Source organism: Macrosteles quadrilineatus, unplaced genomic scaffold, assembly GCF_028750875.1.
Source record: "Macrosteles quadrilineatus isolate MER2022 unplaced genomic scaffold, UCM_ALF_1.0 Scaffold_3__2_contigs__length_128488019, whole genome shotgun sequence".
In the NCBI taxonomy this organism is placed as follows: Eukaryota; Metazoa; Arthropoda; class Insecta; order Hemiptera; family Cicadellidae; genus Macrosteles; species Macrosteles quadrilineatus.
In genome coordinates this window covers 99008516-99022274 of record NW_026542596.1, presented here as the reverse complement: position 1 = coordinate 99022274, position 13759 = coordinate 99008516, and the positions used below count along the sequence as shown (strand labels likewise).

The 13759-nt window shown below is 37.4% G+C and overlaps 1 protein-coding gene across 2 annotated transcripts in view; it reads right to left on the bottom strand.

Annotated features, from left to right (window-relative positions):
* The window catches only part of LOC128991059 (Golgi-specific brefeldin A-resistance guanine nucleotide exchange factor 1-like), a 46238-nt gene that overhangs the window by 12130 nt on the left and 20349 nt on the right, over nucleotides 1-13759 (bottom strand). For both annotated transcript variants that reach the window (XM_054413781.1, XM_054413782.1), the window contains exons 15-27: nucleotides 12986-13124; nucleotides 11331-11446; nucleotides 10484-10686; nucleotides 9653-9776; nucleotides 9069-9277; nucleotides 8371-8607; nucleotides 7658-7757; nucleotides 5750-5926; nucleotides 5119-5239; nucleotides 4359-4501; nucleotides 1853-1968; nucleotides 886-1045; nucleotides 226-442 (exon numbers count right to left, since the gene is read on the bottom strand). In XM_054413781.1, coding sequence (XP_054269756.1) covers nucleotides 226-442; nucleotides 886-1045; nucleotides 1853-1968; nucleotides 4359-4501; nucleotides 5119-5239; nucleotides 5750-5926; nucleotides 7658-7757; nucleotides 8371-8607; nucleotides 9069-9277; nucleotides 9653-9776; nucleotides 10484-10686; nucleotides 11331-11446; nucleotides 12986-13124 — 2062 coding nt within the window. The remainder of the gene's footprint in view (nucleotides 1-225; nucleotides 443-885; nucleotides 1046-1852; nucleotides 1969-4358; nucleotides 4502-5118; nucleotides 5240-5749; nucleotides 5927-7657; nucleotides 7758-8370; nucleotides 8608-9068; nucleotides 9278-9652; nucleotides 9777-10483; nucleotides 10687-11330; nucleotides 11447-12985; nucleotides 13125-13759) is intronic.

Here is a 13759-nt window from a genome sequence, read left to right as displayed (position 1 = left end):
GAAAGGAACTCAGCATTGAAAATAAAAAGGAAGAAGATCTCTACGGTGACCTGGATTGAGATAGAGGGGCCATGTGAAGAGGGATACAAGGTAGATGGGAATAAAAGGAAAATCCATGCAAGACGAGACGAGGTGAAGGTAAATTATTGGCAGACCAAAAATCATTCATGGTTTGATTGTCCAAAAGAAGTAATACAACTATGACAATAGTGATGCAATCCTAACCTGTCTCATGATGGGAAGGTTTGCCAACCACCCGAGGAGGAGGGGCTCCAGCACCAACACACTCCAGTAGAGTGAAAATGATAGCCCAGTCTGTGGCCGAGTGTATGTTGGCAGCACTCGTCTTCAGCAGCTCGTACAGTCCATACGACACCTGTCTGGCGACCCTGGCTAGTGTAGAGGCCTTCAGCAGCAGTAACATCCTCAGAGACTGAAGTACCTAGACACGGCGATATACCAGGTACTCGGCAAAATTCATCAGGCGAAGTGTATGCACACAGAGTGTATATGTCAAGTGATACTAGTCACCAATGGACTCACACAGATGTTAACGACCTGTGGGCCAGACTCTCTTACTTAAGATCGAGTTGGATCAAGTAAAAAAGTTTGGATCATTGGGTTTTAGCCTCTCTGGTCCTTTGGAAAGTAATAATTTTAAAAAAATATTAATTGCGATCGCAGCTAATTAAATTATGAAGCTTGGCTCGGCTACACCGAACCCGAGCTTGACCCTAAAACAATTTCTAGCTAAAACCGATCCCTCAGACCAACCGCATGCTAGACACAAACAAAAAATATTGGGGAACCCCTAGAGTATATCGAGTGCTCCTGCTCACCCCTGAACTCACCCAGATCGTATGTATATCGAGTGCTACTACTCACCACTGGGCTCATATCCTCACGCCGCATGAGTCGTATCGCAAGTCGCAGCAGCCCTACCACCGACCTCTCTACCAGGAAGTGATGGTCACAAGCAGCTGCTCCCATCAGCAGTGTGTATATGTGGTCCCTCACACTCTGCCATATACTGCTCACTCTGTCTCTGTGTGCAACATCACTGTTACTGTAGTAACCATTGTAAATTACTACTTCACTACATATTTGACCAATAAGCCTCTGGATCTCTCAATTAATCAAACATCGTTTAGATTACCTGATCAGTCAAGAGATCCATGTTTAGTGGTGCACTGCTATAGTTTTAGACTTCAGGTGTAACAGGAATACAGGACAAAAGTGCAATCTGGCTGATGCAGGTAGATCCTTTTAAACCTTATTTGTCAAACAGCACGTTCCAATCGGACCACTTTAAAATTTTAAACATACAAGTCTTATATTCCATCAGGTTCACTTCCGAGTAACAACACAACATAGTCCAAAGACTCCGTTTTTAGTAGGTTACGCAGCGATCGCGTAAAGATAGTTTTAACGACACGAGTAGAAAATTTAAGGTACGAGTGCCTTAAAACTTCTACGAGTGTCGTTAACGCGAGTTGCGTACGCTATTTTACCTACAATCGGTTTTTGTTTTTAATTACTAATAATCACTAATTGCACCACTCAACAATTCAATTGGTAAACAGCCGATTAGCTGAAGTTCGAAGCATTACAATCTTACTTCTTCTCTCTCAATTCTTAAACCTCATTGGTCCGTTACCCGTGTTGTTAAGTAAAACTATGCTGTTATGTAAGTAAACAATGCTGTTATGTGAAAGTTTTAAATTCTAAGAACTAAACTGAAACTGCTACTTTAAAAAAATGTCGTATACAAAACTATTGAACTAAATGTTTAATACAATCGCCTTTTCAAGAGAAAAAATTGTAATTGTGATATATTAATATTAAATCCTACCTGTTTTGTATCACAACCTTCAGAAGTAACTCGAGGAAAAACACGGCAGTGTCTTCATTGTATGACGTACCAAGAGAAACGTGACCTTCAGGGCCGTATGATGCGTGTATCAGTGCCTGGAAAAAGTTAATTGAGTTATTTTGAATTACATATTCCAAGAGGATACATAAGTTATTCGATTAAAACAATTATGTCATTAATTTAATACTATGAATGGGTTTTTCCAATTCTTGTGATATGATGTAAAGTAAGTGTTTTTTATTAGTCAGTACCAGTAGAGACAAAAACTAGTTTATAAAACACCATCTTAATCATTAAATGTCGACATAGCACACAAACAAAACTCAAAACTGTCAAAAAAGACAACGACAAATAACAATGATTCCCCGATTATGTCTTGTCTTGTCTTCCAATCCCACACAACCAAGTCTCAAGTCTAACAGCAAACTCACTTAACAATGCTAAACAATCCCTTTTTACAATATGAACCCTCCAATAACTACAGATACGATCTTAAAATTTAACATCAAAATTTAACAATACAATTTATCTAAGACAGGGTGTATACTATTTTATTAAAGTGAAATTCCAGGTTTTTTCCAGGTTTTTTCCTGGTTTTTCGAAGTTTTTCCAGGTTCCCGCGTATTTGTTGGTTCCACTTAAACTATAATCAATTTAAGACTTGCAGCTTAAGTATACAATATAAACTTAGGCCTACATCAAAAGTCCAGTGAGCTAGTGTTTAAAAAGTAATAATCCTTATTATAGTAATAATTTTCACTATCATCATTACTTAAGGCCACGGAAAAATCGTCTCTCTCGATAGCAGCAAAATCCTGAATATTATCTTCATTTTTTATGAACACATTATCAACGGCGGCAAAATCCTGAATATTTCCTGCGGTCGTGTGGTCGCTTCCCACAGTGACGTACACGTCATCACAGTCTTACGTTATCATAGAAAAATCCTGGACATCTCCCGCGGTATGTATACATGATCGCCGTCTCTCGCGATCACGGAAACATAATCATCGTCATCCACGATCGCGGCAAAATCACGAAAATCTTCCGCGGCCGTGTGGACACCATCATTGACTCCCGCGGTCACGAAAACGTCATCGTTGTCGTCCGCGATCGCGGCAAAATCACGAAAATCTTCAGCGGCCGTGTAGACACCATCATTGACTTCCGCGGTCACATAAACGTCATCGTCATCGACCGCGATCACGGCAAAATCACGAAAATCTTCCGAGGCCGTCTAGACACCATCATTGACTCCCGCGGTCACGAAAACGTCATCGTTGTAGTCCGCGATCACGGCTAAATCATGAACATCGGCGGCCGTGTAAACATAATCATCGTCGTCTTTCGCGGTCACGGCAAATCACGAATATCTTCCGCGGCCGTGTGGACATCATCATAGCCTCCCGCAGTCACGGAAACGTCATCGTCGTCATCGTCCGCAATCTCGGCGAAATCATGAATATTTCCCGCGGCCGTGTCTGCATCATCGTCGTCATCCACGATTTCGGCAAAATAATGAATATTTCCCGTGGCAGTGTAAACATCATCGTCGTTTCCCGCGGTCACGGAAACGTCATCGTCGTCGGCCGCAATCACGGTAAAATCATGAGCATATCACGCGGCCGTGTAGAAATCATCATCGTCGTTTTTCGCGGTCACGGCAAATCACGAAAATCTTCCGCGGCCGTGTAGACATCATCATTGCCTCTCGCAGATATGGAAACGTCATCGCCGTCGTCCCGATCTCGGCCAAATCATAAACATCTGCGGCCGTGTAGACATAATCATCGTCGTCTCCCGCGGTCACGAAAACGTCATCGTGGTCGTCCGCGATCTCGGCAAAATCATGAATATTTCCCGCGGCAGTGTATACATCATCGTTGATCCCGCGGTCACGGAAACGTCATAGTCGTCTCCCGCGGTCACGGAAACGTCATCGTCGTCTCCCGAGGTCACGGAAACGTCATCGTCGTCTCCCGCGGTCACGAAAACGTCATCGTGGTCGTCCGCGATCTCGGCAAAATCATGAATATTTCCCGCGGCAGTGTATACATCATCGTTGATCCCGCGGTCACGGAAACGTCATAGTCGTCTCCCGCGGTCACGGAAACGTCATCGTCGTCTCCCGAGGTCACGGAAACGTCATCGTCGTCTCCCGCGGTCACGAAAACGTCATCGTCGTCTCCCGCGGTCACGGAAACGTCATCACCGTCTCCCGCGGTCACGGAAACGTCATCGTCGTCTCCCGCGGTCACGAAAACGTCATCGTCGTCGCCCGCAATCGCGGCAAGACGCATTTTACGACTACAATCTTCTACCGGGGCTTAAATAAAAATCCCGGAATCGGTCCAAAAATCCCGGCTTTTTCCCAGTTTTTTCCAGGTCCCTTCAAATTCAAGGTTTTTTCCCGGTTCTCCCGGTTTTCCCGGTTGGTATACACCCTGTAAGAGGTAAAACGTTTGATTTAACTGGAATGATATACCTTGATGAGTTCATGGAGAGAATCAGATCTTAGAAACTTGGACTCTGTGATTAGCTGTTCCAAATGACAATCCCTGATACAGGCTTGGGCTTGTCTGATGTGATCCTGATCTTCAGGAGAAGGGACTCGGTGACTGGACATTTCTGAAACATCATGCAACTTAATAACACTTTGAGTTTAAGTGAGTAAAAAAAAAAAAACTTTAATCCGAAATATTTGGTTATCTGAAATGGGTCCGGTCCCAACCATTTTGGACTTTTGGGAACTCTACTGTATTAAGGAGAAGAGATGAAATTGTAATAAAACTATCATGGAAGTAAAACCTGGATGGAAGAAAACTGCCTGAGCATTAAAAAAGGTGGAGGAATAAAGTAGCCAGACATGAGAACGTTGAGAGCCAGTGGAGAAGACCCACAAGGGTCAAAATAAATGGAGAAAGTTAATTGATCACCAATTAACATAGTTTTTGTTCAACTTTTTGTGAGAAGACAATATAAGTTTAAATACATCTTTGAAATACCATAAAATGTTTTGGATTCCGTATGGAAATAACAAAAACTAACAAACAGGATTTGTTCGAAATCTAGAATAGTTTTCTAGCCCTTATTCTTGGTACAATCTGAAATTAAATTTTCTATTTAAACTGATAAATTTTCTAAGTGGTAAAAAAATAACAACAACCAAAAAATTTTAAATCTCAACAAATTTCCCAAACACTAAAAGTAATGTAATTCATAAAATGTTGCATTGTATATCTTACCTGAGCCTAATGAAATGTATGAATAGATTGAACTTAGAAGGCCCGTCTCAGCTTTTTGACTAAGCTGTATTTCTTCACGCATAAGTGAGATTTTCCCACTGAGCTCAATAAAATCTTCTGCCTGAAAACAAGTCACAAACTTTCATCAGCCGCTGTAAAAAATGTTGGTCACATGTATTTTGTTGATAATCTTAATATTGATGGAGTGATCTAACTACTTACTTCTAGTTACTTAATCTTCTAGAATAACACAAGATAATATTATTATAAGCTCATAAAAACAACGGCTTGCTTTTGTCTCCAGATAGTTCCGATGATTGTCGAGGGAGCGTTGCACCTCCCAAACAGAGAGAATCGAAAAAAAAAAAACTACAATTCTATATATTATGAAGAGAAACAGGGGGCCACTATGGGGTGGACAGCTGAGCTGAACAGGACCACTACATGTAGCCACGAGTTACAGGGCTACCTTCAGCGGCCTTCCCGATCCATAGGGAAGGAAAAGAGAACAATAAATACATACGCAAAGAGTTAAACTCTAAATCCTTTTCAAAACACTTCATTTGGCCATTTGGCTTTCTCTTAAAATATGACAGTTGCATTTAATTTTCACAATATTTAGCCTGGTTACCTCCACGAGTATTTTCGGCAGCAGTTTGCACCTGTACAGCTGTAGTATACAGTCCAGCACATTCTTCCACCCTTCTCGTATTATGTCTCCGTGTCTGTGAGCCAGGTTGAACACAGTGCTGGCTGCCAACAGGGCCTTGGGGTTGCCACCAAAGGATATCGTCAAACTGTCTGGCGACTGGCAGAAACAATACACATTCAATGACTTTAGTATAAATGGGTTGTTTAGATAAGAACCCCGGTTAACCAAAATCGGGTTAACCAAAACCCGGGTTAACCAAAACTGTTCCATAAATTATAAGTTAAATGAGTACAAGGCTACAATAAAAGTACAATACTTAATATATGTAAATAGTGAGGCGTAGCGCCGAGCTCCTCTCTCTAGAAAGGGGCTTTCCTTACACAATGTAACATTTTTGTAGCTGAAATAAAACACTGCATTGTATAGACATAGACATAGTTTTAAAATCATTTTTCCTTAACCGTGGTAATACATAGGCTATTTTCAGCATACGAAGGGTTAACCGAAAAATTGGTTATCCGAAACAGCTCTCCCCCCTTTATTTCGATTAACCGAGGTTCTACTGTATTTTAAATACAACCAACAAAAAACAATCATATTTTTACTGAAGAGATGTCGAATTGGAATCTCAAAACAGAAAGATATTTCACTTTGAGCTTCTATTGGCTGAATCTGAGTCAAATATCAATATTATGTTACTTAAACTACTACAACCTGTGTTTATTCAAGAAAGTAAACATAATGTGGTCAGAAAGGTATGTTTGAGACCTGAATATTGAGGATTCTTTTAGAAAATCATTAACGTTTTTCTGGAGGGATTAAAATAATCTAGAATATTTTCAGGGCGAGAATCTTGCAAAATTATTGCAACTAGTTGTTCTACGCATGCTTCACAACGGGGCAAGATTACTTAAGAGAATAATTTGGGTCTCTAAATCTACTGTAAAAAAAACCAAAAAAACCACACAGAAATAATTATAAAATAGTGATAGAAGAATACATGTGCATTGTGCAATCCTTTAAAATATTAGAAGAAACTCAATTCCAAATAATTGTTCCTTTAACATTGCTATTCTGAACACATTAAATATCGGTAATATACTTTTATTTAGTTACTGAGAACAGATCTTAAAAACATCAACAAATGTATACATATTTGGATTTTTTAAAATTCATTTAACTATTACAAAAAGTTTCATGCAGTAAAACACTAATTTTTAGGCCACAAAATAATGTAAACTAGAGGTTGTCCAGTGGTTAAAAACTCAACAAAAAATATGTAGGCCTACAGTTGGATTTTTTTTAGCTAGAAGCTGTTGAGGTGTGTTTGAATGTCTTTGAGGATGAACCTTTTTGGCTGTAGTGAGTGTGATCATGAGTTTAATGTTCACATGTCAATTTTTTAGGTTAAATCAAAACAAACAAACTGGCATGTTGACTCATAACGTTAGTCTATAAAGGTTTATCTCGTCATCTCAAGAGTATATAATTTTAACCCTTAACTTGAAACCCTTAAAAGGTGAGTCTGGATCTTAAGATATTTCCAAACAAAACGTAAATCATCATTATGTCACAACAATTTATCATGTGTATACCAGCCACAGCAACTACATTATTCTATTAATACAATTTTCAACATTAATTTTGCAAGAAGATTCAGTATTTGAATATTTGCTCATATTAAATGAATTATTTTTAAAGCAACCATCACTTAATTTGAAGACAATGATTAAATAATAACTTATTCGCTAGTTGATTGATAGGTTCACGTCTCTATTTCTCAGTAAATATTCTCTAATGACCAAGTGATTTTATTAAAGTAGAGTAACGTAGATAAAGTAAAGTAGATCATATTAAAGCTAACAAAAGTTTTAAAATGGTTTTTACCTCATTTGAGTTGATGAGCATTGTGAATTTGCAGAGGGACACAATGAGATTGTCAAAATCATTGCTCATGCCATAGTGAGCAGAGATCATGGCGCACTTCCTGTTAATCAAAACAAGTTAGGCCTACCGTAAATTATGTTAAAATGCTATAACATAGCAGGATTTCACACTTTGGTACTTATTACTTAGCCCTACTGTCAAGACATGTATTACACTGTTGGTGTATCAGACAGTGTTGAGTTTGTGCAGTATTGGTATGATACTGCAACTGTAGTCTACAGTATGCCTATCATCACTGCTCTTAAAGGCTGTAAGTGTACAGCCATCTTATGACTGATTCCAGGAATTACAATTTATTGTTCCTACAGTAACCTGACAAAGTGGGCTTCCTTGCACTGATTATACTACAGAAAGCTGCTATTTGCTGCAATTACTTACTTTGCCGCACACTTTTTACTTTGTTGCACTTCACTCACTAGTTACACAAATACTGTAACTATTGGAATGCAGATAAGCCATCTTTGACATTATTCTGGACATTGTCTAGAGTCTGCAAAAGGAGTGATGAAATTGAAATTGATAGACCATGAACAGCTGTTGTTTCACTCCAACCAGCTATTGTTGGGTCATAATCAGTTATTGTCACAATCAAACAAAAGTTCATGAAGACACTTGCAAAAGCAATAAATATTTTAGAACTTTGATTGTCTCACCTAAATCCCGATATGGCCTTCTGATAGATGGCAGGGTCGTGGCTCTTGTCAAACATGAAGCTGAGGGCTGCCACTGTGGGTCCCCAGATGAGACTGAAGAGGTCGTGATCGAGGAGACCATTGGGAGCGTGGATGTAGACTCCGTCTTTACCCTCCCCTCTCCTCAGCAACACCTTCCACAAGTAGTTGTCTCTGACTAGACCAGTCTGCTCGGCTGGCATCACAATCTCCTCATTCCTACAAGAGATGAACAACAGTTAGACGAGCAGCAAGTCGATGTCTGCAGCTGTTTGTGGGCCGTTCAACATACGTGTACGTACAGCAGGCTGTGGAGTTTTAAACCCAAATAAATACTTTTTGACATTTTGGCACTGTATTGTTTGTTCTTGTTAACAACAAGTTCATTTCTTGGAGAACAGATACACTTCTTAAACCACCTAAGTTTTTACTTTTAACAAAAATAATAACTCAACATTTTGTACATGTGTGGTCCCTGCAACTACACACAATCTTTTGACTAGAGCACAGGTAAAAAGCTGCTATTTTTTAGTATCTTACACTTACACCTTAACAACATTTAATTTATAAACGCACATAATTCATGTATTAAATCTTGAAAGATAATTCTGGATTAAAAGAATGTCGACCAACTAAGTAGTTTAACTGTAACTAAGATCAATAAACAAAGGTCAACTTACTTGATAGCTATGTATATATCGTCCAGCAGATCCTGGTCGAAGTCTTGGCCTCCGTTGACTTTCTTCAGGTTGCGTTTGAACTCGTCCGCAGTCATCGGGTTGTTCTGTCTCTTGACGTTGTGGTTGTGTTGGTCCACGTTCAGCATTATCACAGCATACGCTAGAGTGAAGGCTGCGTCAGCGTTGGCAAATGGTTCTCCATTACATTTCTGTGGACAAACTTTCAGTTAAAGTCCTCTTTCATCTGAAAAATACATTACCGCCCGACACATTTTTATTTCATTGGCTATTATGAGTATTTGTACTGGGAAAATGTGTTTGTACTTAATAAACAGTTACAAAATTCAAATCTCGCTAAACGGGATGTTGCCCAATGCCCATGTGCAACTAAACTCTAAGATAGATTAAAGATAAAAAATTGCAAACCAAAAGAAACTCAATTTAGCAATAGTGCTTGGTGGTGAATTTAATTTGATTTTGGCATCAATAATGTCACAGGTAACAGAACTAACTGTAAAAATAAAAATTAAAACCCAAAGTAGTTGCAGTTGCGGATTGGTTAAATATACAAGAGTTAGACTTACATGCCAGTGTTCTGCAAAATGTTCCATCAGCAAGGATATTAAAGGGGACTCTCCGGGTAGACGGAAAGTTTCAAGATATAACCTCAGAGCTTCATCTATTCTCAGGTCTGTAAAATCAAAAGACCTGGAAAAGAAATAAAGTTAATGACCTATATCATGTCAAACTCCAACTTAATCATTAATTAAACTTCAGATTAATGTCAGAAATATGCTGGTATTTAGTTTGACTGGGCCCATAAGAACTATTGTGTCCTGAGAGCAAAAGTTTAAGACTACGTTTTAACTTTTAACTAATTATGTTTTTGGCTCAGAATGAATCTAATTCTACAGCAATACTGTATGAGCTGTAAATTATGGTCTTAAGATACGGAACTTTGGAGCTACTGCCACAGTCTCCTCAAACTTTCTTCTGTGCTGCAGCCAACCGGAAACAAGTATAGGAACTTGATAGGACTAAGCAATCGGGTAGAAATAACTTAAATGCTCTTGGTTTGGTATCTGGGATGACAGTATTAAATTGCATTTTATGCAGGTCAGAAACCCAGCCTGTCAACCGAGGCTTATTTCAGTAGACTTACTATCATTTTGCTTGGCCGGCTATTAGGTAATGTTTCCAATATTTGTTTTAATAAGTCCCTTTATTATTGTGTTTAATGTTCCTTGTGACAATATGAGTTTATGGCATTTAGTCTTATGAGAATTTAAAATGTAGCTATATTTCTTTGAAACTAGTAATTTAATGATAGTGGATTGCGGATTGACAGTGGCAAAAGATACGTAACTTATATTATCTTGTATCAATCTTGGAGACAAAATGATGAAATTCCTTACTTGACAAACGCGTCGAGCACAGCCAGGTTGTTGCGGCTACTGATGTATTCCCCGATCATCTTCTTGTCCAGGTGGGGGTTCTCCTTGAGGAACTGCACCACCTCATGTGGCTCTAGACCTCCGGACAGGATGTGATGCTCCTGCAGGAACTGTATCCCTTTCTTGGGCTTCACGTTAAAGTGTTCCGTGCCCGTCGCTAGTAACTGGTGAGAAGAACAGTTATTACAATTATTACAAACAGAAATTGTGTACCATAAATAAGTGACCTGTCCCAGATAATGGTATGGTAAAGATTGTATAACTTTTGATTGTGGTTTGGTTATGTGGTTGTTTAGATTGCTGTTGTTGTTTCTGGTTGGGTAGGTTTGACAGTAAAGGGGTTTTCTCACTTTCCTTAAATAAATCAAAATCTTTAAGTTCTCCAGACTTTTGTGATAAGGAATTATCTGCAATATGCGTAAATTATCAATTACAACAAGAAAAATGTTGCAAATTTCAAAGTCAATGAGTTGATTACTAAGTAAAATATAAGAATGTATAAATGCACTGTAAAACTACTTTTCCTTTTGACTAAACAAATATTTTATTTAAAAACTAAAAAAGTTGCTTATAATTCCAGAAGATTAAAAAATACAATTGTTTAACTGTTATAATTTCTGTGGCACTGAAACAAAATCTGTGTCTGTATCTGTTTACTTAAAATCGGTAACTTATGTGTCTTCAGTAACTGGTATAAACCCTGTTAATTCATGGAAGTAATTCTAAACATTTACTGTAACTGGACTCTTCAACTCGAGTCTCATTCATTTCCAAACCAAATTTCCAATTAACTTTGTTGTATATTCACCTTCTTCTTCCTCTTAATCGCCATCAGCTGTTCATGACTAGGAATGTTCTGAGAAACTTTCTGTCTGCTGACCATCACACACGAGGGAGTCACTATGTTGATGGTTCCGTCAGATACTGCGAGAACAAGACAGTGGAATGTCCTTTATTTAAACTTCTTTAATTCATGTTTTTTTTCTGTCCTTACAATTACCAAAACGATCAAATCAAAATAGTATAGGTAGTATAGGTACCTAATCCTACTAAACTAATATTATAAATGAGAAAGTTTGGACGTATGTATGTATGTATGTATGTATGTATGTATGTTTGTGACAAGTAAACAGGAAAAATACTGGTCGGATTGGGCTGAAATTTGAGGTGATGATAGCTCACATTCCCGATTAACATATAGGCATATTGTTATCTCAAAACTCCTTTCAGGCTTCGCCCCAGTGGCTCTAGAGTTTCCCATGTTAACCTTATGGGTATTCACATTAAAAAGGAATTAAAAAATTTGGCAGCTGATTTTACCAATAAAGTTATTCTATGATACTGTATTCAATAGCATTAAAAGTTATAAGGTTTACCAACAGGGTGCAGCAATATTATATATTTTTCCATTGTGATAGCAGCTAATTTGAAGTAAGCAGCATCAAAAAGCTGTGATACACAATGAGAACTGTCAAAGTAGGATTTTTACAGTAATGTTTATATTTTTAATTTCAAACATAATTAGTGATATTGTGTGAATGTTTGATAATTTACTTTTTTATATTGTTCAGGTGCAGGGGTAGAACAGAATGGCTATGGTAGATGTGTAATACTATACTGTATATACTATACCATATCTGTTATACTATAGCATACCGTAAATATAAAGAACCAAATTCTCTCAAGCCTTATCCTCCCCTATTGCAAACGCAAAGCTAGAGTATAACTGCAATATGCATTTTATACTTATAAGCCAACCCCGTACGAAGAACTGGTACTCTGCTAGTTTGAATATCATTGTGAATAGTGAATTTTTTTAAGTACGACAACTAGCTGTTTAACAAAATCAATGTGACAACAAATCGGCAATCAAATAACATTGTGTGAGCATGGTATTTTTTTTAATTTTGATTAAGTGAAGACATTTTTTATGTTTGCAAAGATCAAGCTTTATTAAAGCCAATCCTGTGTACAACTTATATGTATCTTGTGGTAAAAGTAGCAGAGAAATAAGCACTTAATAACTCTTATTGTTAGTTAATAATGACTAAATTATAACTAAATTTAAATGTTCAAAAAGGCTAATATATAATAATTATTATAAGTTGCACTTAAATTTACTAAATACATGTATCACCAGTAATTGTTGTGCAATCAATACTTTTTTTTATCTCTTTATTACCTTATCTAAACAGGTATTTTTTGATAATTGAAATTTTTATTAAATTTTTTTACTTTTTATAACTTATAATTTTTTTTGTCTTTTAGTGTAGAATTATTCTAGTTCCAAACATACTGTATGTAAAAAAAATGTATGTTAATAAACTATCAAACTAAAATTACCTACATCAAACTTTGCCGGATGGATTATTTCCTATTAAAAAATATTTTGCTACAATTGATTTCATTCAAAAACACCACCAGTTATGTATTTCATCAGAGGTATTGAGTGATTAGGCCTACCTGGAGATCTGCGGGAGTCTACTTGTTTCTCGTTGAGGATTCTGCTGTTGCAATGGTGTTCTATGGTGTCTATGATGGTGAGTAGTGCGTCTAGAGACAACAGATGCGTGCTGTATACTCCTGTCACGGGGAAAGCGTTCTGAAAAACATATACATGTTGTTAAAAACAAAAATACAATTTTTAACATTATAATTAAATTTTTAGTAAAATTCAGGTCTTGTACTGTAACCAGACCAAGAATCCTCCACATTCGGATATCAAACTCTGGATATTGTCAGCATACATACTCCTGATTAACCGAGGTTGTTGGGACTGAGACTGCCTCGGTTACCAAGGATCTCGGATAAAAGGGAGTTTACATTGATTTTGAGGTTAAGGATACTAGTTCCAAATTAGCAAAGTCAAACACTTGGAAAATATATGTTTTAACAATACATAGCAAATTAAAACTGATAAAATGTAATTGTCATGCAAGTATTTTGTTTAAATAAGGTAGTGTTATAGAAAATAAAAATAGAAACACACACAACCGCCTTTGTTTTAAAAACTTTAAATAAAGTACGTATTATTTATAATCATGTTGAACCAATAGACTACAGTATTGAAACCAAACAATAAGGCCTTTTAGTTTGAAAAGCATAATTTTTAGATTTTGTTTGAGTTTCACCTGAGCTAACTTGACACAATCAAGTCTACTTCGTCTACATCATAAAATCATTATTATTTCAGATTGACACTGCAATTGCTTACGTTCTCCAGACAGCTCGGCCAGG